The sequence below is a fragment of the Convolutriloba macropyga genome, chromosome 1 (genome assembly GCF_964194025.1).
Source record: "Convolutriloba macropyga chromosome 1, txConMacr16.3, whole genome shotgun sequence".
Taxonomy (NCBI): Eukaryota; Metazoa; Xenacoelomorpha; order Acoela; family Convolutidae; genus Convolutriloba; species Convolutriloba macropyga.
The window spans coordinates 13,427,080-13,453,182 of record NC_134468.1 but is presented as its reverse complement, the minus strand read 5'-3'; the positions used below and the strand labels follow the sequence as shown (position 1 = coordinate 13,453,182).

Genomic DNA, 26,103 nt, shown 5'->3' with positions numbered 1-26,103 from the left:
CCTCGTCGAAGCCAAAAAGGTTCAGTTTGGCGATTAGAATTTCAAGCGGAACTTTGTCAAAGGCCTTTCATAGTCCAAGTAAATCGTAAAAAGGGTATGAGATTTATTGCTGTACAATGTCTCCAAATAGTCGGTTAATTGCAGAACTGCATTTTTTCGTGACTGAAAGCCGAACTGTTCGGGATGGATTTGGTGTTTGAATAATTCATAAAGATAATTGAAAATTAAGCGTTCAAAAATCAAAGAGACTATTGGCAGTAAACTGATAGGGCGGTAGTTTTCGATGTTGGATTTGGAAAGCTTTTTGTGCAAGGGCCTAACATAGGCTACTTTCCAAATAGCGGGAAAAGATCGAGATTCAGCAATTGAGTAAAAGAGACAAGATGTTAAATCTGCAAACAGATGTGGAGTTAGTTTAAGGAGAGAACAAGGGAAGAAATCATTTGTTAGGTAAGTTGATGTTTCTGTTTTCATTATCTCATCTAAGATCAAATCAAGTCTTTTGGATGAACTGAAAAACTTAAGTCTGATTGACTCGGCTGGAGCAAGTGGATTGCAAACATATGAGCTTGCGTTGAAGTTTTTTTCAAAGAAATTGTTGAAGCAGTTTGCGATAGCTATAGGATCTTCAAGCGCTTTGTTTTTATAGAACATTTGGGTCTTTCCCATTATAGCCCCCCAGCTTAGTGGTCAGATAACCTATAGCCCCCCAATTATGGTAATTATACCATAATGGGGGGGGGCTATATTTTCATGGGGGGGCTATAATGGGAAAGACCCGAACATTTGTTTGGGATAAGATGAAGTTTTCAGGCTACGTAGTAAAGCAAAACATTCGGGTAGACATGTGGTCATTGAACCGTTAATGAAGCAAATCTTATCCATTTCGGAAAACGCTTCAAACTCAGAGGCTAGTCGAGATAGTTGAGATCGATTGCTTTTCGTTGGGTTCCGGGCAGCTCGTTTACGCGCCGTATTCAATTGGTTTAAAGTGTGCATAGTTAACGAGCTATAATAGAATGGATTTGCTTTGCGTTTTGATCGCTTACGCTGGAGTTAGTTCGGATGCTGTTCCACAGAAAAACATAGAAAGTTGTTACGTCGTTGCTAGTCGACGAGGCATCAAAAATGAAATAAGTCCAAGATTCAACAAATTTATTGAGATTTGTTGCCTGATTATAGCTTTCTTCGCTGCCAGCTTCCGTTCAATTGAATCTCGCACTTTTATGTTAAAAATGGTCTTCCAATTAATTGGTGCTGTTCTATCAATTCGATTTCCTAATCATCTAATTCTTATTACTTTTTACTTACTAATCGTTATTTACTAATAGCTAAATGATTTTTCATCAATCATCAATTATTTGTCTCAGTTTATTGAATTATCAATTGCCAACCCCAGGACGTTGGGGTGACCACCCAAAAATGCTGCACATACCGGACAAAATTCACACAGTCTTTATGTGCATCAGGGACAACTGCAACCTGTTTCTCACTTGACACATCCAGGAGGATGACGGCCCTTTTTGACGTAGCACATGCTAATATTCTCCTAGAACATACTTCTCAATAACGAGACCACTGACACGCGATTTTAATGCTTAATTAAACGCACCCGTCCTTTGAGAACTCCAGGTTAAAAATGGACCCATATGATGCTTTAATATTCGATTTAGAAGGCTCAAGCAAGGAGTAGAATTTTTGATATAATTCTCTCCGCTGGTGAATGTCGGTCCCAAACCGTCGCCTATAGATTAAACTATGAATCGGTAGGTGTAGCTGTGTCACATTAAAGCAATTTTCTCTTTGCATACAGATAGATTCATAGATAGTTTCTAAAACAAAAAAAAACGTGACATCAGAGAGAGAGAGAGAGAGAGAGAGAGAGAGAGAGAGAGAGACCAAAACTATTATTGCATAGGGATAGCGCGGAGGCTAAATATACAATAAGTGTAAATGATTCAAGCAGAAACTAATTTTTATTTTAAACTTAACAGGGTTCTGGTTCTTTAAGCCGAAATAATGCCATGTACCAGATTGTTGAATAGGAAGTGCTGTGGACCAGGGATTTGGAAAAATTAATTGCAAATTAATTGGCTAGACAAAAAGAGGAACAATCAATTAATTCAATTGACAAAACCAAAAAATCAATAATTGCAATTATTGATCAATTAAATTTGACCATCTATCAATAATTTTTTTAACACAATTTAGCCTTGATTTACCCAAACAGTAACTCAAATGGTTACATTATCTGAATCATTCAATATTTTAATTGGAAACTTTCTAAGACGAATAGGTCCTCAACACTAAAATATGTCAAACTACATACGATCTGTGACACAAAATCTTAACCTGGGAACTTTTCGTCTAGTTCAAGGTTTCCGATGTAGGAGAATGTGGTTTTAATTTTGTCCAATTATTGTGTATTAATTGTGTATTAATGTGTGAATTAGTTGTGTATTTCCAATCAATTATTGCTATTTAATTAGGGTCACCAATTGTTGTTGTTGGGGATTTTCTTTACAGAGGGGATTTCTCCCGATCAAAACAGTTAAAGAAAATTAGCCCATGTCTCTCTGCAATGTTGACAGTCACAACAGATCTGCCACATGCAGACGTTTTCTGGTTTGTACCGCATCACGATATCATTCCACATTTGCTTTAGAATTCTGTGTTTTAGGCCGTCTTGATTTCCGAAGTCAATGCTGTGATTAGGTCTGTTGGCTATCCTTTGGGTGCGAAAGAAGAATTCGCCGCGAAATTTTTCCAGTCGTTTTTTCGTTAAGCCAAAGTAATCGTCTCTTCTCATTGATCTGTTTCCAGGCAGCACCGGCTGTTTTGTATTTGTCGGTTGAATTTGTTGAAGACTTGATAGTAGTAGAAGATCATTGACCTGATAGTACATCGGCAAGGGTAGTAGATTTAACAACCGTAGTTATTCGATGTAACTCAGTGTCTTGCTATTTGTTATCCAAGACACAACCGTTCGTTGAAACCGTTCCAAGTTTCGCATATCTCCTCGGTTTAAGTTGCAGCAGGAGAATCCGTACATTAGAACTGGCAGAATCATCGATTTGTAAAGTCCCAGTTTGATGCGCAATTTAACTTTAAAGGCTACATTTCTTCAGAAGGGAATAGAAGACTCGGTTAGCTTTCTTCATTCTTTATTCTAAGTGGATTTTACAAGTCAAATCGGATTGTATCCGAATCCCTAGGTCCTTTACACCAGCTGAGGTTTGGAGGAGATTTCCACACAGGTAGAAGTAGCTTTCTGGTCCTTTGAACAAAACTTTGGCGCATTTTTCAATAGCTATACCCATTTTTTTTCGGATGACCCAGTCTTCCAGTGGGTCGAGGTTACACTGTACTTGATCTTCTGGTGTTCCAATGTGGAGTATTTTTAGGTCATCCGCAATCATAAAGGGTTCGCCAAATCTGAGAGCATCTGGCAGGTCGTTGATGTATATGCAAAATAAGATTGGCCCAAGCAGTGATCCCTGTAGGACCCCATTTGTCACTGGTAAAGGTTTCGATTTGCTGTTTTCTTTTCGAAAAGTTGTTCTCGTCCGTTGAGATAGTCGTATAAGACTTCACGGAGACAACCTCCAATGCCAATTTGCCCTGCTTTTAATAGAAGTTCGTATTGGGGTACACGTCGAATGACTTCGCAAAATCAGTAAAGAATACGACAACTTCACTCTACACGTTTTTGTCCAGCGCTTCGTGTATTTTCTTCAAGAATAGCAGCATGTTCGTGTACACTGATCGCTCTGGTACAAACCCGTGTTGTTTCGAGGAAAAAAAAACTTGGTGAAGTGCGCGGACAGTTCTTCGTAGATGCATTTCTCAAATATCTTGCTTTCATTTTTAAGCAACGACACTGGTCTGTAGTTTTCGACAATTTTTCTTTCACCCTTCTTGTGGCTAGGCGAAACAACTGCTATTTTCCAGGCTTTGGATCCCTGTTTAGATTCCTGTTGCACTTGACTGCTTTGAACATAGTGTTCAGTGTTTTGCACATTTCGGTTGCGGTCTTGCGAAAGAAGAGGAGCGGTAAGCCATCGGGACCTCAGGTTTTAGTCAAATCGAGCGTTAACAAAATTTCAAAAATCTTTGTTTTAAAAATGAAAAAATTTGAGATAGTGGAATGTTGCGGATTGACATCTTAAAAAAAATCTTTTCGAGGTGAGAAGATTGGCAATTATTGCAATTCCAATTAATTTTTCCAAATCCCTGCTATGGACTTTGATAAGAATTTTGGCTGCGAACTGCTGTGGCTATTAGATATTTTTCATCTGACTTTTAAATACCCGTCAACTTACACTTTTCTCGCAAGTACAATGGCAGTGAGTTCCGCTTCAACTTAACATGATATGGATTTATTAAGAAGAGGATGACACAGACTATTCCTCATAAAAATTATTTGGTTAGTTCACATGTTTACTCTATGTGGCCGTAGGTAATTCAGCTGGTGTTGAAGGGCTTTTAAAATTTTCTGATGTATTGGAAGTATGGTATATTTTATGTCTGATCCGCTTTCAGAGACAACGACTGGTTTTTCAGAGTTTATTGTTTTGTTTGTACGCGTATAAGCGTGTTCCGTTGTTAATCGGAGACCTACAAAGTTGTGTTTCATAACCACATTTATCGAGTTATGGGTCGCACCATGAAACTCATGTGTTACAGTGAAGCAAGATTTGGCATCGATAGTGAAAAAATCAAATTGAGAGATGACTTTTACAGTGATGATGAACGTGAATTCTATATAAATTTGAACTAAACATGAGGGGGGAAGTGCTGGGGGATACAGAGTTAAGGGCCGTTTACAAAGTAGTAGCTTAGGGATTGGAACTCAATCAGCTGTAATACATCTCTTAACTGACAATCAACCCCTTAAAATTATAAATCAATTTGAACTGAAAAAAGATGCATTCAAGTACAACTTAGATTGTGGTCACTTGATTTCGCTCCGTTAAAACAAGCTAAAAAACTGCAATTAAACCGAACTAAGTTCACAAGCAAAATTAGACGTGATTTCACACCGCGAAGTCGGTTAACTAAAGCTAACAACAAAGCCCGAATTTTACCAAGCGATTTCAGATTCAATGCATCTGCCTTACTAAATGACATGGTGCAGTGAGCACACACACACAGAGAGAGAGAGAGAGAGAGAGAGAGAGAGAGTCACGAAAGCACCCCTCTCTATTGAACTTACTGGAAGCGACCGACATCAGAAACCTCATTCAGATCAATTAGAGAATCCAATTTAAATTGCCCATCCTAGCACGCACAAAAACATTGCAATTGACACTCTTCTTATATGAGACGCCAATCGAAGTCCCTACTGAACATTAAGAACGAGATCGCCAAACTAAAATTATTCAACTCAAATCTCAGTGCGAGATGAAATGACAAAAACTAATAAAGATGGGCATCCTATGTAGTGAACCGTGAACAAATTGTGACCAGAATTGTGTTTCATTTCTAAACATGAGTATCGGAACCGAGGACAGACAGTTCTCGACGCAAAATTTCCAAACGAGGAAATTTACGTCCTCAGAACACGAAAACTGTGGGAAAGGCTCGAGCAATCCTTAATTCGTCATCGAAATGTCACTTTCAAAGGTGTATTTTATTTTCACAAAAACTGCAAAAGGGTGAAACAATATAACATTTCTGTACAATTCTGGAAGAGTCGGCAGAAATCGTAGTTTCGAATCCCGCTGTGATAGCGAAGTCATCAAAGATGTTTTTATCTTGAATATGTCAACTACTGATATATAACAAGATCTGTTGAGAGATACTTTGGAGCTTCAACGAGCCTTAATAATTGCAATAAACATGGAAGTTGGTTGGATAACTCTTAAACGTATTTCGGCCAATAATTTGCAGAGCGTGAAAGTTATACAACAACAGTAGCACCAACAGCTCCAACAAATGCCACAATTTTGAACAAAATTGGACTTCTAATCAAAGACAGAATTGCGGCGAAATTGGTAAGAAGTGCAATTATTGTAGATTGGAGAACCATTTCGCCAAGATAGGTCGCAGACTTTTCAAAGAATATAGATCAAACGCGCCGATAGAAAAATAATTAATTACTACAAAAAGAATCAAACAAAAAACAGAAAATAACAACAAATTACGATGAAAATTTTGCGTCGAATTAGAATTCATCCTAGAATAATTATGTTGCAACGATTTCCAATGAATATACACACGTCATAACTCCTATAGATTTGAGTTTGATCACCGAAAAATTTGAGTGTTTCTTTCTGTTAGATTCGGGCAGCGCTTGTTCAATGTTATATTTCTCTTTAGAAAACCAATTTTTTATAATTGCCATATTGCATAATAGTTTGAGAAAAAAATTGACAAATTAAAAACATTTTCAATTGAAATAGTTGATATGCTCGGCTTCTGGAAGACACCAGTCAAATATAATGATTGGACCATCTAAGAAGCTAAATTTACCGTAGTAGCAGACGGCTATCGTGCGATCAACGGAAGAGACATTTTTGACATAATTGGAATTTGCATCGCTCAACAACCCCTGTCACAAAGTAAAATTAATTGCGTTGGAATCCAATGTCAGATTACGAAAGATGGAGCCGAAGAACTTCCGGGCCTTATATATTGTATTGAAAAATGAAGCACTCACGTTGTCAGGTCAAAATTTTACAAAAGTTTTAGAGCACATAATTAGAAAAAAAATTCATTTCATCTCCAAAACAAAATCAAAATTTGAACAAGAAAAACTATTAGCAGAGAAACTATATGGAAAAACTTTCATTGATAGTTCCGATCAAAATTTTCTATCCCGAATCGCCATTTCTGTTAAAGAAAATCAATCGATAAAATTGGTTCTGGATTTGAAAATTTTTAATATTTCAATCCATAAAACATAGATCGAATGCCAGACATTGAGGCAGACAATCTATCAGACTCTCAGCTGTAATGCCCGTAATGATATGGCTTGTTTCAAAACGACAGATTTGCATTAGGCATGGAGCGAACTAAATTTTCTTGCCGAAGTGGCCCGCTATTGTAACTTCAATATTGTAAGTGCAAATATGACAGGCACATAAAGCTTTGAAACAGAATTCAATGGATTAACAGATATGAGAATGTCAAGATGTCAATATTAACAAGATCTGAGTTTCAAAAAAAATTTGATTTTACCCAAACTGGACTAGATGAATCGTGAATCCTCTGCTTTCCGGACCATAACTTAACAGTTAGAAAAGGAAACTACGATGACCATATGATATTAGCAACAAAATGTTTTTAAAAAGTTGTGTGAGGAAATTTGTCGAACCATACCGGGGATATGTTTTTTGCTAAAGAAAAAAATCAAATGGTTCGGTCAAAAAATCAGAACAAAATTCATATTAATGCAGAAACAGTTCACGAACTCAAGTCAACTGGAAAATTGAAAAAATTACGAGCATTGTGAGTCAGTACATCACCTTAGAGGATTTGCACCAAACTTATCGCATGTGTGCCGTCAACCTAGACCCCTATTTAAGAAAAACCTAAAACATGAGTGATTGAAATGCAAGAAAAACAATTCCATTAAATTAAAGCTGAACCGCAAACGCCGCGAAAAATTGACAATTCAATCCTCAGTTTGACACTTGCATTAAACGTCACGGGTCACTTCAAATATTAAGAGCTGCATTATAGCAACTAACTCACGAAAGCCTACAAACAGTCGCGATTGCGTTGCAATTTCTTAAAAATGTTGAATAAATTTATAGTGTCAACGAAATGGAGCATTTAGTTTTTGTCTGCTCCATTGAACATTTTGAATTCATTTACATCGAGGACTTTTTATAGTCATCACGGATAATTGAGCCTTATTGTTAATTATGCGCAAGCACAGATAAAAAAAAAACCCTTCAGTATTAGATTAAAAATTTGAATCGATCGACTGCTGCCAATGAGTCATTGATATACCACCTTCCTGCTCAAAAAAGAACTACATATTCAGAGAAACACAACAAGATGCTGTCAAACTTTGGAATTATGATGAGCAATTTATTGTATCTAATTTAGATGCCAAAAAAACTCAGCGAAACACTTTTTGCCAAACGAGACGGAGAAGAAATATACTAATTTTGCACCGCAAAATCACCATCAAAATGATGCAAATCTAGAGGAACCGAACTATGACATAATAAATGAAGAATTTGCAGCGCAAAATGAGGCAGTATACAAAACAACTCGAAATGAGAATAATAGCTCATTACAAGGAAAACTTCAAATTCCTTTACAATCCAAAATAGTTTCTTTTTGCCAACAGTTGCACACTTTTCAACCAAAATTTACAATCTCAGTCTTTACAATGTCTAACTCTGATGACGAAACTTTGAACGCAAAAAAATCCAATATGCCAAATACATTCTACTTTTCTGATATTGCCTGCGGTTTGACCTGCCTGTCGGATCACACCCCCGAAGTTGATAACAATAGAGCAAATGCTACGCCTTCTACCTTTTAACTTTCTGATGATTTCTTCAACTTTGCACTTTCGGAAACATTCAAAAGACCCCATTAGCAAGCATCATTTTCAAAGACGCTGTCTTAAAAGGAGTAATAAATGCCTTCCAACTCAAATTGAGGAACATTGCCAGCACATTGTTCCTTATATTCACAGCTTTTGGAAATATCTGTATGTCGTTTTGAGCTGCATATGTGTGGACAACTGAGTTGCCATTCAATCAAATAAGCGCATGTGGAGGCGATTCACGAAACTCACCCAGGAAACTGGCACATGACAGACATGTCTGTGCATGCTCGTTGGACATATATGCACGAAGATATGCTTACGAAAACAGCAAAGTGCAATCCGTGCGCTAAAATTTGTAGAAATTTAGAACCAGTAATACCATCATCAAAGCGGATGCCTTTAAGATTATGTAAAGTTTCCAATATAGAACTTCAGGTGGATTTTGGAGGACCAATTTTCAACGAAAAAACCCAAGAAGTATACTTTTCAATATACATTCGTCAATTCTCTAAATACCCAATGGCAGGTGTTTTTAAGAATGCCAACGCTGATAATTTACATCATTTTTTAGAAGTTATCCCTTCACACGACGTAACAAGCCCAAAAAGAACAAACCGAGCAGGATTCCAAATATGCCAGCAAATAACGACAGTTTGTATGAACAATAAGACTGAGGTAATAGGAGCACCAGTATACGATCACGGAGCGATGGAATAGTGGAACGACTACTACAAGCTAATAAACGTCGTCGATCTTTTTTTAATGGAAATAATGACCAGTTTAGTTTGAGAGCATCCATTAAATCAATAATTTACCAGCTCAAAAGTGGCCGCCAAAATACAGCCAATATCTCGCCATTTGAAGCTCATTTTGGACGAAAACCGAATACACCTCTAAATAATAAATTTACAGTGCCAGATTCGAAAAAAAATTATTAATTTTTTTTTGAAATAAAAACTCGGGATTAGACGTTTAAAAACCTGGGAAAAATTGATAAACGAGGATATATGAGATGTGAAAGAACGAAGTGAAGTGGAATAAAACACAAACGCACAAATGAGACACAAAAAGCCAACAGAAGAAAAAAGTGATCCGCATGGCGAATCGCTGTTAAATAGGCTCTCATAAATCGGCACAGCAATTCCACGGACAGAATGGCCAATCAAACCGAGATTGGCCAATAATAAGCCTCAAAACAAAACATCGAAAACGAATCTCGACAAACCCTATGAAGTATTAGCACGAGGATCCACACTCATTAAGACAAAAGACCACACCTCATTAAACAAAAAGCCGAGAAAATTGGAAGTGAATCTAAGAAACTCAAGTACAGCGAATTTTGGAACGAAGGGCAAGAGAAGTACGGTACTGGCTGAAGTTGCCAAATGAAGAGCACCAACACTAACAAGAAAGACCACAAAAATGTAGATAAAAAAGCAAAATGTTTAACTGTAGACAACAATCAAGGAGCAAGCTTTCATCACCATCGATAAAAGAGTTTGATGGATCAAATGAATCAACCCAAACACGCCCCAATTGTAACACCATTTGCATCATCACAAAAACACCGTCAACACAAAAACCGAGACAGGTTTTTAAACAAAAGCAGAATGCAATTAAAATTATCGTACAAATCATGCAAACAACGGAGGCGCGAAATCCACCGATCCAAATACAGAGCTGTGCATTTTTTCTTGCTCTCCCACACCGCCCTATCCAACTGAATATTATGTATTGCCCAATTATGACTGTTTGCAAGGCGGAAAACGCATCAGATTTTGACAGCTTATAATGAAACTTTAAAAAAAACTTTGATTCAATATATAACACTAAATTATTAAATATGATAACCAGCAAATATTTAAATAATTTTCTTAAACATAATTTCTATTAGCCGGGGGGAAATGTGATATTCATTTCAAACAAATTTCCCCGTTCAATAGTTCGCCCTTCATTTTCATCTTAACTTTGTACTAAACATAAGTGTTCATTTTCTTCATTTTTGTTTCCTTTAGATGTACATACATGTTGTTAAAAGTGTCCTCATAATTGTTTTCAAATGTTCCCTAAGTTTTCAAATGTTTCCTGAGTCATTTTCAACTGCGGAAATTACACCTTAGTTTGCTCATCTAAGCTTAAATTGGTTTATATTTTTGTTCATCAGTCATTCTGCGCTGATTCTAGTTGAATTCTTCTGATTTAATCCAATTTAATTCTGTTTACCTTTAATTCAAAGTTCAGTAATCACAAATTTTTTTCAATTCAGCGAGGCAATTTCAGGCTCCATACAAGCTAAGCGATTGTTAGTAGAATGCTATGAAAGATTTCGCACCGCCAAAACAAGCTAAAATTTGCAATAAAACCGAATTCAAATCATTAGCAAAATTAGACGTGATTTTGCGACGCAAAATCGATCAATTAGAGCTAGCAACAAATAAAGAATTCTGCCTAGCGATTTCAGAATTTAACGCATCTGCCTTCCTGTTTATGACAAAATTAATCACAGAATTTCGATCCGCCTCTTCATTTTAATAGTATGTGCCAAAAATTATTGAAGTTTCGTTCTAACGACGAAATTGTAACTGAACTCAATTGGAATAAACTTTACTGTTTTTGCGAGGGCTGAGTACTAATTGTAATTGTGACCTCATTTTGTACGACGACCAGAATAGAAACTTCTCCTTAAATGTTTCGCACAAGCGCGTTGAATACCCCAGAAATAGCAGAATCAAAAAATCTCAACTTTCTACCTTAAACAATTACATAAAAATGTTCCAAACCTAAATAACTATAGATTTAGTCTATTCATTCAAACACTAAGAAATGTGCAGTATTTTCATTAGATCACTAGCATCGCAAATCATCTGCAATCCAATTTTAGCAAACTTGATCTCAAAAAACAATTCAAGGATTTTTTTTGTTGACAAAACAATTGACGCTGGAAGAAAATTTAAGCCGATATTGATTGTAATGGTGAGCAAAATCAAAATGGAATTTACTGTTGTTGTATTTGATGTCTCACTCTAAAAAACGGTTGAGGTAAATTTACGTGAAAAAACACCTGCTCTTACCTAAACGGTTCTGGTAGATTTGTCTCACCTTAACCTCAACAGAACACTCCTAAAAAAACCTGAAATATTCCTGAAAGATACCTGAACTCTTCAAGTAATTTGTACAATTCATGTAATTTTACTTGAAGTTTACTTGAATTTTTTATGTAATTTTTGCCTGAAGATTCAGGTAAAATTCAGGTAAAATAGACTGTTCAAACTACTCAAATAGTTCGGGTATTTCTTCCTGTAAACTTTGGATAAGTTTGGGTGAAAGCTCAAGTAGTGATATCTGAGTTTTTCAAGCAAAATTTAAGGTAGTTTTCTTATGTGTTCGGATATGAGACAAATATTTTAAAAATTTAAGGTAAATTCATGTGTTTTTTCAGGTAAAATTTTGGAATTTTCTATGAGTTGATGTACTGGTTCAGGCAAAAATCAACTGCCTTGAGCTCTATTCAGGTAGCCAAACTGGCTGACAAGATTAAAAAAAGTGTGAAAAGAACAATTATAAACTGTTGGATATTTTTAACCAGTCAAGTTATAAAACCACTATTGAGAAATTTTATTCCACTGTTCTGTGTTTTTAGAAGGATTTTCAGCTCAGTATGCAAAGAGGGTACACCTTATACAAGACAGTCATCAAGACGGCGTCCACTAAGGTCGCAAACAATTGGAGTGCCATAGAAGGATACGCGGCAATGACGGTTACTAGAAGAATCTCAATAAAATAAACGAAAAAACAAAAACAAAATAAAACATGGTAGGACGGTTAATCAAGTGTAAACTGTCAGAAAAAATTTTTCAGTTATTTTATGAACCGATTCCTGAGAAAACACAATCCAGTATGTTGTATTTTTGAAGTGAATTTCAGCTCAATACGGACAGAACACAAAACTTATACAAGAAAGCTATCGAGAAGACGGCAACTAAGGTCACAAACTTTTTGAGTGCCATAGAAGGATACGCGGCAAAGCGGATTCTTTGAAGGCTCTCTCCAAAACAAACCAAAAGCCAAAACAGAACAAGATTGTACATTACAGGAAATAAAACAAGGGTAATTTGTCAGAAAAGCTTATGTCTTTTTAAAGTAAATCTTAGCTCAGTATACAAAGAGTAAACATTTTATACAGGACCGCATTTCAGATGACGTCCACTGAGGTCACAAATTACTGGAGTGCCATAGAATGACAAGCGGCAAAACCGGGTCTTTGAAGGCTTTCACTAGAAACATGAAACAAGAAAAACGAAAAAGATACAAAAAAGAAAAAAAAGTAAGTGTAATAACTGTCAGATAACTTTCTTCAAGTCAATTTATCAGCCGAACTGTCGGATAAATTGCCTCCAGTCAATTTATCAACCATAATCCAGTAAGTTTTATTTTCCAAGAGAATCTCTGCTCAATATGCACAGAGTACAAACCTTATACAAGAGCGACATTGATAAGGCGTCCACTAATATCCCAATCTATTAGAGTGCTATAGAAGAATACGCGACAAAGCCAGACCCTTGAAGGCTCTCTCTAAGATAAAAGAATACGCAAAAACAAAACAGCGGACAATATATAAGGAAAAAAAAATTAGTTGTAGTTAGGCCGAAAGAGGAAAAGTAAGCAAAAAATCGAATGATAAGAAAACAATATAAAAAATCAAAAGATATCACAGTGATTGCGGCACCACAGACTACAAAACACAGCAATATCAAAAGTCGTAAGTGAAAATAAAAGCTTGAAAACAAAGAAAATAGGAAAGTAAAGTATGACGAAAACGAACAAGGGAAAAGTCGATTTTAATTCTGACCTTAAAACTAACTTAATTATCAAAAAACCAAAAACCAAAAGTAATAAAAGGAAAAACGAAAAACAGAAATCACCAACACAAAACAAGACCGCACGTGCAAAATTATCCGAAGACAACCAAAATTCTTGAAATGCTCAAAAGCTCCCAAAGTTTTTAGTCCCAGAATTTCAATCTTAAAATTGAGGCAAAATGCTATAGGAACAAACATTTGCTGACACGAATTATAAAGAGTACATAGAAAGATGTTAAATCAACAACGACTAATGAGATGGCATCGTGAGGAGAGATAAAACAACCAACAAATGCAAACAGTCTGCAAAGGAAAACAATAAAAAATAAAGGAATCAATAAAAACATCTGAGGCGGTCAGCAAAGACAAAATTAGCGCAAGCTAAATGAAAGCATAGCAAATGGACTCAAAATGTAGATTGAAAAAGAATCAACACGAAAAAAAGTTCAACCAAATGAGAAATAAATCATAAAAAAGGCCCAATAAAGAGAAACCAGAAAAACGCGACAAATTATCAGACAGATGAAAATTAAATAATCTAGAGAGTAACAGAAGATTCGACAAAAATCCAGCAAAAAATTGTTGAGGATATGGCAACAAAAATCAAGTCCACAAATAGCAAAAGGAGTATGAAAACACTAAATTGCAAATTAAAATAGAAAAGACACAAAGAATTAAAAATTAACTGAGAAATAAACCAGAAGAATTAAAACAACCAAAAAACTTAAACTGAACAAACACGTAGAAAACTGAAAGACTGACTCAATCAACCCTTTAAACAGCTGAAGCAGTAAGCAAAAAAAAAATTAGCGCCAGAAAACAAGAGACATTATCAAATCTAAACAAAATAGCGATTGAATCAATGGAGCAACAAAAAGTAAAAAATTTAAAATCAAGCCGTATATAAAAACAGAACCCAAAAAAGCAACAGATATGAAGCAATGGTGATAATTAAAATATCTGGCGTGTAAAAAAACTAATTTAAACAATGGGGAGGAGAAACAATCATCACCAACAAAAGCTCGGAAAAAGTTCTATAGAGAAAAATACAAACCTCCTGCAAACTTCAAAACCTCTGAACATATAACTGGACAAAAAGCAGATTCAAACAAGCATACACCAACAAATAAAAAATAAAACAAAAAACAAGTAGAAAACAAAATAACAAAAAAACGCACAAAACAATGGAAAAGAAAAAAAAACACCAAGCTCGACTCATAGAAACAAAAACACAATAACCTTGAGGAACCCCCTTTCAGAAAAGATTGTGGAGCTGAAAAAACAAAGTCAATTAGTTAGTGACAGCCAAACACCAAAACAACAACAGGGAGAAAAAAACGGCCCAATTTGAAAAAATGAAACCTTAACAATGATAACTTGATTGCAAAGACCCTAGCAACACAATAAGAAACCTCAAGAAAAATCAAAATCAAAAACCGAAATCAAGCAAATTGAAGAAAAAAAAATTAAAGTCAAAGCCGGAGCCATTATTCAAATGATTCATCACGTTGCTTACTGCGCCAAAAAGGGAAAATGAATAATTATAAATTTAGATTCAAGGCACGGTAAACAAACTAATTTTATGCTCTGAAGACTACAATTTTGATTTTTTGATAAAAGTTTGCAAAAAGGAACTGATTATAGGACATAAGAACCAAAATATTGATGGCATATTGAGTTATTGAAAAAAGACACCAAAACACGGCATTGCATATTATCAACTAAAATATTGGATTAAATTAAGACTTCGATACACGCGAATTAAGATATCCGTTTATTGAACTGGAGTGCTTTATGCAACCAAAACAGAAATCAAAAATCAAACTCGTAAAAAAATGAAATTGAAGATGAACAAAAGAAGAATAACTCCAGTATTATGATATTTGAGAAAAAGAATTTTCAGTAGAAATTCAAGAAACAACTTCAGTTGTTTGGCTAGACAAATTGATCTTCTTGCTCCATAAAAATCATCTTGACATTTCAAAATCCGAAGATGCGCGATATAATTTTCACAATATGCTTCAGACAAACTAGTCAAATCAAATGATATCGATCAAAATCGGAAGCAGTCTAAATAGAAAAAAGGTTTATAGCGAGTGAGTAAAGTAAATATCATTAAAGCGACAAACATATGTTTTGTTTTGTTTTCATTTTGAGTGTTAAAACTGTTTTGCTAGAATTATTAAATGCGCTGAAGGTCTTAAAACCTGATAACCGAAAACAAAAAGAAAACTAACTGAAAATCGTGTAGCCTAACAGTTTTATCCTAGATCAATTCAGACAACTAAATGAAAACCAAGCATAGGTTTGCAAAAAACTTGTTTAATTGTTGTTCGAATTTTGTGTCTTCAGATTAACATTTTCAATTGAAACTCGGGAAAAATATCAAATTAACGGCAATATAATTTAGTTTGCATGTTTAACAATAACGAACATAAAAACAAAAGAAACGCATAAAAACGCCAGTGCATACCATTAACTAATGTTTAATAAACGAAGAGGGATGAAAAGATAAACACGCGAACTATGTATAGGAATTCAAATTTTAACTGCTAAGTGCAGACAGATCAAACATTAACGGTATGACAATTTGCTAAACACAAAAATAAAACACAACACCTATTTTTTGGTTTGATTTCAAATTGCAAACTTCAAAAAACTCTTGAGATTAAAGCATCTAAACATTATGGAACCCAGCAACCGCATTCAAAAACAAACGTAGGCGAAGACTGCAAAATCTTAATCTTAGGCAAGACGGGACTTAATCCAAATAAAAATGAAGATCAATTTTAAATTAAAACTGACGCTAACATTTTTTGTGTTTTTTTTTCTGTTTGATAAGCAATTTTTTTGTTTTTTTTTGCTGATTCAACTAAATACATATATAAAAGTGTACAACTAACCGATTACAAAAGGATGCCTTCATTATTGAATCAACGCCAGTGCTTAGGCTGGAATAGTAACTCTTTTATTCCATAAAAATCATCTTGACATTTCAAAATCTGAAGATGCACGATATAAATTTCACAAAATTTTTGAGACAAACTAGTCTAATCAAATGATATCGATCAAAATCGGAATTAGTCTAAATAGAAAAAAAAGGTTTATAGCGAGTGAGTAAAGTAAATATCATTAAAGCGACAAACATATGCTTTGTTTTGGTTTTCATTTTGAGTTTTAAAACTGTTTTGTTAGAATTATTAAAGCCGCTGAAGGTCTTAAAACCTCATAACCAAAAATAAAAAGAAAATTAACTGAATATCCTGTAGCCTATCAGTTTTATCCAAGATCAATTCAGACAACTAAATGAAAACGAAGCATAGGTTTGCAAAAAACTTGTTTAATTGTTTTTCGTATTTTGTGTCTGCAGATTAACATTTTCAATTGAAACTCGGGAAAAATATCAAACTTAACGGCAATATAATTTTGTTTGCATGTTTAACAATAACGAACATGCTAACAAAAGTAACGCCTAAAAACGGCAGTGCATACCATTAACTAATGTTTAATAAACGAAGAGGGATGAAAAGATAAACACGCGAACTATGTATAGGAACTAAAATTTTAACTGCTAAGTGCAGACAGATCAATCATTAACGGCATGACAATTTGCTAAACACAAAACATAAAACACAAGACCTGTTTTTTGGTTTGATTTCAATTTGCAGACTTCAAAAAACTCTTGAGATTAAAGCAGCTAAACATTATGGAAAAAAGAAACCGCATTCAAAAACAAATGTGGGCGAAGGCAGTAAAATCCTAATCATAGGCAAGACGGTTCTTAATCCAAATAAAAATGAAGATTAACTTTAAATTAAAACTAACGTTGGCTTTTTTTGTTTTTTTTTCTGTCTGATAAGCAAACGTTTGTTTTTTTGCTGATTCAACTAAATACATATATGAAACACAACTAACTGATTACAAACGGATGCTTTTATTATTGAATCAACGCCAGTGCTTAGGCTGGAATAGTAACTCCTTTAGATCAACAATTTGGGAGAACGAGAACAAAGAAAGGCCAAAAACGCACAGTAATTACAACATAATTTCTGCGAGGAAACTTTGCCAAAGACAATGAAGATGATTCAACTAAACAGCACTTTAAACGAATACAATTTCACTTAATTGGTTGAATGTATTACTGTTGATAGAGCACAAAGCAATATGTAACAGCTACAATTTATTTTTGTTTCTATTAGCAAACTCCGAAATAGTTTTAAAACTGAAGCAGCTGAAAGTTGAGAAATCCAAGAAACGCACTAAAAAACACATGTAAAATAGCCGTAAAAATTGAATCTTAGACAGAGCTGGACCTAATCTAAATCAAAACGAAGCCTAATTTTAAAAAAATAACGCTATTTTTTGGGTTTTTATGTTTGAGATACAAAAGGTTTTCAATTTTTTTCTGATTTAAATAAATAGAGATAATAATAAGCACAAATATTCAATTACAAATAGGTTTGAATAGGTTTGCAAAAGGTTTGGTTTTTTTCGATTTTTTGTCTGCAGATTAATTTTTTCATGTTCTTATTTTCAGTTGAAATTGGAGAAAATGTATCAAACTTAACGGCAATAAAGTTTTGTTTGCATGTTTAATAATAACCAACATACAAACAAAAGTAACGCCTAAAAACGCCAGTGCATACCATCAACTAAAGTTTAATCAACGAAGAGGGTTGAAAAGATGAACACGCGAACTATGTATAGGAATTCAAAATTTAACTGCTAAGTGCAGACGGATGAAACATTAACGGTATGACAGTTTGCTAAACACAAAACATAAAAAGCAACACCTATTTTTTGGTTTGATTTCAATTTGCAAACTTCAAAAAAACTCTTGAGATTAAAGCAGCTAAACATTATGGAAACCAGAAACCGCATTCAAAAACAAACCTGGGCGAAGGCTGTAAAATCCTAATCATAGGCAAGACGGGACTTAATCCAAATAAAAATGAAGATTAACTTTAAATTAAAACTAACCTTAGCTTTTGTTGTTTTTTTCTGTCTGATAAGCAAACGTTTGTTTTTTTTTACTGATTCAACTAAATACATATATGAAAGACAACTAACTGATTACAAACGGATGCTTTCATTTTTGAATCAACGCCAGTGCTTAGGCTGGAATAGTAACTCCTTTAGATCAACAATTTGGGAGAACAAAGAAAGGCCAAAAACGCACAGTAATTACCACGTCAATTCTGCGAGGGAATTTAGCCAAAGACAATGAAGATGATTTAACTAAACAGCAATTTAAACGAATACAGTTTCACTTAATTGATTGAATGTATTACAGTTGATAGAGCACAAAGCAATATGTAACAGCTACAATTTATTTTTGTTTCTTTTAGCAAACTCTGAAATAGCTTTTAAAAATGAAGAAGCTGAAGGTTGAGAAACACAAAAAAAGCACTCAAAAACAAATGTAAAATAGCCGTAATATTTGAACCTCAGACAGAGCTGGAGCTAATCTATATCAAAACGAAGCATAATTTGAAAAAAAAATAACGCTATTTTTTGGGTTTTTATGTTTGGGATACAAAGTTTTCAATTTTTTCTGATTTAATTAAATACAGATATGAATCAGCACAACTATCCGATTACAAAAAGGTTTGCATAGGTTTGCAAAAAATTTGTTTTTTTTTTGGATTTTGTGTCTGCAGATTTACTTTTTTAATGTTAATTTTTTTTCAATTGAACCTCGAGAAAAATATCGAACTTAACGGCAATAAAATTTTGTTCGCATGTTTAACAATAACGAACATACAAACAAAAATAATGCCAAAAACACCAGTGCATATCATCAAACAGTTTTAGTCAACGAAGAGGTGTGAAAAGACCAACACCCGAAATATGTATAAGAATTCAATAATTAACTTCTGAGTGCAGAGAGATCAAACATTATTGGTATGACAGTTTGCTAAACACAAACATAAAACACAACTCCTTTTCTTTTGTTTGATTTCAATTTGCAAACTTCAAAAAATCTCCTGAGATTAAAGCAGCTAAACATTATGGAACCCAGAAACTGCATTCAAAAACAAACGTGGGCGAAAGCTGTAAAATCCTAAACTTAAGCAAGACGGGACTTAATCCAAATAAAAATGAAGATCAATTTTAAATTGAAACTAACGCTAAATTTTTTTGTGTTTTTTTTCTGTTAGATAAGCAATTTTTTGTTTCTTTTGCTGATTCAACTAAATACATATGTGAAAGTGTACAACTAACCGATTTGCAAACGGATGCCTTTATTAATGAATCAACGCCAGTGCTTAGGCTGGAATAGTAACTCTTTTAGATCAACAATTTTTGGGAAAACAAGGAAAGACCAAAACGCACAGTAATTACAACATAAATTCTCCGAGGAAACTTTGCCAAAGACAATCCAGATGATTCAACTAAACAGCACTTTAAACGAATACAGTTTCACCTAATTGGTTGAATGTACTACAGTTGATTGAGCACAAAGCAATACGTAACAGCTACGATTTATTTTTGTTTCTATTAGCAAACTCCGAAATAGCTTTTAAAACTGAAGCAGCTGAAAGTTGAGAAACCCAAGAAACGCACTGAAAAACACATGTAAAATAGCCGTAAAATTTGAATCTTAGACTGAGCTTTGAATTTTAGATCAACAATTTTTGGGAAAACAAAGAAAGGCCAAAACGCACAGTAATTACAACATAAATTCTCCGAGGAAACTTTGCCAAAGACAATCCAGATGATTCAACTAAACAGCACTTTAAACGAATACAGTTTCACCTAATTGGTTGAATGTACTACAGTTGATTGAGCACAAAGCAATACGTAACAGCTACAATATATTTTTGTTTCTATTAGCAAACTCCAAATAGCTTTTAAAACTGAAGCAGCTGAAAGTTGAGAAACCCAAGAAACGCACTAAAAAACACATGTAAAATAGCCGTAAAAATTGAACCTCAGACAGAGCTGGAGCTAATCTATATCAAAACGAAGCATAATTTGAAAAAAAAGTAACGCTATTTTTTGGGTTTTTATGTTTGAGATACAAAGTTTTCAAATTTTTCTGATTTAATCAAATACAGATATGAATCAGCACAACTATCCGATTACAAAAAGGTTTGCATAGGTTTGCAATAAATTTGTTTTTTTTTGGATTTTGTGTCTGCAGATTTACTTTTTTAATGTTAATTTTTTTTTCAGTTGAACCTCGAGAAAAATATCGAACTTAACGGCAATAAAATTTTGTTCGCATGTTTAACAATAACGAACATACAAACAAAAATAATGCCAAAAACACCAGTGCATACCATCAAACAGTTTTAGTCAACGAAGAGGAGTGAAAAGACCAACACCCGAACTATGTATAAGAATTCAATAATTAACTTCTGAGTGCAGAGAAATCAAACATTAACGGTATGACAGTTTGCTAAACACAAACATAAAACACAACTCCTTTTCTTTGGTTTGATTTCAATTTGCAAACTTCAAAAAATCTCCTGAGATTAAAGCAGCTAAACATTATGGAACCCAGAAACTGCATTCAAAAACAAACGTGAGCGAAGGCTGTAAAATCCTAAACTTAAGCAAGACGGGACTTAATCCAAATAAAAATGAAGATCAATTTTAAATTGAAACTAACGCTAAATTTTTTTGTGTTTTTTTTCTGTTTGATAAGCAATTTTTTGTTTCTTTTGCTGATTCAACTAAATACATATGTGAAAGTGTACAACTAACCGATTTGCAAACGGATGCCTTTATTAATGAATCAACGCCAGTGCTTAGGCTGGAATAGTAACTCTTTTAGATCAACAATTTTTGGGAAAACAAAGAAAGGCCAAAACGCACAGTAATTACAACATAAATTCTCCGAGGAAACTTTGCCAAAGACAATCCAGATGATTCAACTAAACAGCACTTTAAACGAATACAGTTTCACCTAATTGGTTGAATGTACTACAGTTGATTGAGCACAAAGCAATACGTAACAGCTACAATTTTTTTTTGTTTCTATTAGCAAACTCCGAAATAGCTTTTAAAACTGAAGCAGCTGAAAGTTGAGAAACCCAAGAAACGCACTGAAAAACACATGTAAAATAGCCGTAAAATTTGAATCTTAGACTGAGCTGGACCTAATCTAAATCAAAACGAAGCCTAATTTAAAAAAAAACTAACGCTATTTTTTGGGTTTTCATGTTTGAGATACAAAGTTTTCAGTTTTTTCTGATTTAATTGAATAGAGATGATAATAAGTACAACTATCCAATTACAAAAGGTTTGAATAGGTTAGCAAAAAATTTGCTTTTTTTCGATTTTTTGTCTGCAGATTAACTTTTTTTATGAATCAACGCCAGTGCTTAGGCTGGAATAATAACTCTTTTAGATCAACAATTTTGGGAAAACAAAGAAAGGCCAAAAACGCACAGTAATTACAACATAAATTCTACGAGGAAACTTTGCCAAAGACAATCAAGATGATTCAACTAAACAGCACTTTAAACGAACACAGTTTCACTTAATTGGTTGAGTGTACTACAGTTGATAGAGCACAAAGCAATACGTAACAGCTACAATATATTTTAGTTTCTATTTGCAAACTCCAAATAGCTTTTATAAACTGAAGCAGCTGAAAGTTGAGAAACCCAAGAAACGCACTAAAAAACACATGTAAAATAGCCGTAAAAATTGAATCTTAGACAGAGCTGGACCTAATCTAAATCAAAACGAAGCCTAATTTAAAAAAACTAACGCTATTTTTCGGGTTTTTATGTTTGAGATACAAAGTTTTCAATTTTTTCTGATTTAATTGAATAGAGATAATAATAAGCACAACTATCCGATTACAAATAGGTTTGCAAAAAATTTGCTTTTTTCGATTTTTTGTCTGCAGATTAATTTTTTCATGTTCTTTTTTTCATTTGAATTTCGAGAAAAAATATCAAACTTAACGGCAATAAAGTTTTGTTTGCATGTTTAACAATAACGAACATACAAACAAAAGTAATGCCTAAAAACGCCAGTGCATATCATCAACTAAAGTTTAATCAACGAAGAGGGATGAAAAGATAAACACGTGAACAATGTATAGGAACTCAAATTTTACCTGCTAAGTGCAGACAGATCAAACATTAACGGTATGACAATTTGCTAAACACAAAACATAGAACATAACACCTATTTTTTGGTTTGATTTCATTTTTTTCAATTTGAAAATTCATAAAACTCTTGAGATTAAAGCAGCTAAACATTATGGAACCCAGAAACCGCATTCAGAAACAAATGTGGGCGAAGGCTGTAAAATCCTCGTTTTAGGCAAGACGGGATTTAATCCAAATAGAAATGAAGATTACCTTAAAATTAAAACTAACCTTAGCTTTTTTTGTTTTTTTTCTGTCTGATGAGCAAACGTTTGTTTTTTTTTGCTGATTCCACTAAATACATATATGAAAGACAACTAACTGATTACATACGGATGCTTTTATTAATGGATCAACGCCAGTGCAAAGGCTGGAATAGTAACTCCTTTAGATCAACAATCTGGGAGAACAAAGAAAAGCCAAAAACGCACAGTAATTACCACGTCAATTCTGCGAGGGAATTTAGCCAAAGACACTGAAGATGATTCAACTAAACAGCACCATGAAAGATAACAGTTTCATTTAAATGGTTGAATGTATGACAATTGATAGAGCACAAACCAAAACGTAACACCTGCAATTTATTTTTGTTTCTATTAGCAAACTCTGAAATAGCTTTTAAAAATGAAGAAGCTGAAGGTTGAGAAACACAAAAAAAGCACTCAAAAACACATGTAAAATAGCTGTAAAATTTGAGCCTTAGACAGAGCTGGAGCTAATCTATATCAGAACGAAGCATAATTTGAACAAAAATAACGCTATTTTTTGGGTTTTTATGTTTGAGATACAAAGTTTTCAAATTTAATTAAAAACAGATATGAATGAGCACAACTATCCGATTACAAAAAAGTTTGCAAAAAATTTGTTTTTTTTTTGGATTTTGTGTCTGCAGATTAACTTTCTTAATGTTTTTTTTTCAGTTGAAGCTCGAGAAAAATATCAAACTAAACGGCAAAAAAATTTTGTTCGCATGTTTAACAAAAACGAACATACAGACAAAAGTAATGCCAAAAACGCCAGTGCATACCATCAACTAAGTTTTAATCAACGAAGAGGAGTGAAAAGACCAACACCCGAACTATGTATAAGAATTCAAAATTTAACTGCTGAGTGCAGAGAGATCAAACATTAACGGTATGACAGTTTGCTAAGCAAGAACGTAAAACACAACACCTTTTTTTTGGTTTGATTTCAATTTGCAAACTTCAAAAAAGCTCCTGAGATTAAAGCAGCTAAACATTATGGAACCCAGAAACCGCATTCAAAAACAAACGTGGGCGAAGTCTGTAAAATCCTAAACTTAAGCAACACGGGACTTAATCCAAATAAAAATGAAGATTAACTTTAAATTAAAACTAACGCTAGCTTTTTTTGTTTTTTTTCTGGTTGATCAGCAACCGTTTGTTTTTTTGCTTATTCAACTAAATACATTATGAAAGCAAACAGCTAACCAATTACAAAGTACAAACGGATGCTTTTATTATTGAATCAATGCCAGTGCATTGGCTGGAATATTAACTCTTTTAGATCAACAGTTTTGGGAGAACAAAGAAAAGCCAAAAACTCACAGTAATTACCATGTCAATTCTGCGAGGGAAACTTAGCCAAAGGTTAGTGTTGTTTAGTTGAAGATGATTCAACTAAACAAGACCTTAAGAAAATACGGTTTCATTTAAATGGTTGAATGTATGACAATTGATAGAGCACAAAGCAAAGCGTAACACCTAAAATTTATTTTTGTTTCTATTAGCAAACTCCGAAAAAGCTTTTAAAAATGAAGAAGCTGAAGGTTGAGAAACCCAAGAAACGCACTTGAAAACACATGTAAAATAGCCATAAAATTTGAACCTTAGACAGAGCTGGACCTAATCTATATCAAAACGAAGCATAATTTGAAAAAAAATCACCGCTTTTATTTGGGATTTTATCTTTGAGATACAAAGTTTTCAATTTTTTCTGATTTAATTAATAACAGATATGAATAAGCACAACTATTCGATTACAAATGGGTTTAAAAAAGATTTTTTTTTGGATTTTGTGTCTGCGGATTAACACTTTTTTAATGTCTTTTTTAAGTTGAAACTCGAGAAAAATATTAAACTTAACAGCAATAAAAGATCAAAATCGGAAGCAGTCTAAATAGAAAAAAGGTTTATAGCGAGTGAGTAAAGTAAATATCATTAAAGCGACAAACATATGTTTTGTTTTGTTTTCATTTTGAGTGTTAAAACTGTTTTGCTAGAATTATTAAATGCGCTGAAGGTCTTAAAACCTGATAACCGAAAACAAAAAGAAAACTAACTGAAAATCGTGTAGCCTAACAGTTTTATCCTAGATCAATTCAGACAACTAAATGAAAACGAAGCATAGGTTTGCAAAAAACTTGTTTAATTGTTTTTCGTATTTTGTGTCTGCAGATTAACATTTTCAATTGAAACTCGGGAAAAATATCAAACTTAACGGCAATAAAATTTTGTTTGCATGTTTAACAATAACGAACTTACTAACAAAAGTAACGCCTAAAAACGCCAGTGCATGCCATCAACTAATGTTTAAAAAACGAAGAGGGATGAAAAGATAAACACGCGAACTATGTATAGGAAATCATGAATTTGTGAGATCAGGAACTCAGATGAATTTTGTGGGGAACCTTATACAAAAACACTGAAGATGATCCAACTAAATAGCACTTTGAACAAAACCAGTTTAATTTCAAATGATTGATTGTATGGCAATTGAATGAACACGAAAAGAGAACATATCACCTATGATTCGTTTTGATTTCCCTTAGCAACTTTTAATATCACTCCTAAAAAAATCTGCTGAAGATAGTGAAACACGAGAACTGCATTCAAAAGAACTCGTGAGGGAAAGCTGTGAAATCCTAATCTTAGACAAGTCTGGACCTAATCGAATTTAAACGAAGCAAAGTTTAAATTAAAATTAACGCTAATTTTTTGTTTGTTCAACAAATTTTTCAATTTTTTTGCTGATTTAAACATATGCATATATCAATATGCATAACTGAACTTTCAAGTTGTGCAAATTAAACAAAAGATTATTAGTTATACATTGAACCAACTCATGTAGGCGACATTATTATGAGGCTTGAAATGACAGGGATGAATGATTTATTTCAGTAAAACTGAGCCTAATTTTTCTTTTTTAAAATGAATGCCTCAATTCTGGTACTTTTGAAACCACCATTTTCATTAAAATTATCGCATGTTCCATTCTAGGTAGCAACTCGAGAAACAAAATTTTATGTTCGTAGGGGAGATTTTCTACTAAATCTGTATAGTTTTTTCGCAAAGTTTCACCTTTAGTCGCATTGAAATCACAAACATAAACTATTTCCAAATATAAGCTACTATGCGCCTATACTGAATGATTTTTGGGTAGAGAGACATTAGATGTTCTGCTTTTCATTCTCCTTTACTTTTATTATCGACAGCTAAATCCTTAATTATATCATAGTGACAATAATTTTCAAAAATCAATTCTCATATATGAGTCTGCAATAAAAAAACCCTTTCACTTAAAACTAATATCAGGTGATGTTGACTAATTTCACATTAAAACAAATATTTCATCATAAAATTATTTCAATTCCCCTGTA

At 33.7% G+C, this 26,103-nt stretch overlaps 1 protein-coding gene across 1 annotated transcript in view; it reads right to left on the bottom strand.

The window, feature by feature from the left end:
• Window positions 1–1,922, bottom strand: part of LOC142335294 (DDB1- and CUL4-associated factor 10-like) — a 65,767-nt gene extending 63,845 nt beyond the window's left edge. The window contains exons 1-2 of the mRNA XM_075383737.1: window positions 1,613–1,922; window positions 1,436–1,549 (exon numbers count right to left, since the gene is read on the bottom strand). Coding sequence (XP_075239852.1) covers window positions 1,436–1,549; window positions 1,613–1,809 — 311 coding nt within the window. The 5' untranslated portion in view covers window positions 1,810–1,922. The remainder of the gene's footprint in view (window positions 1–1,435; window positions 1,550–1,612) is intronic.
• Between the last annotated feature and the right edge of the window lie 24,181 nt (window positions 1,923–26,103).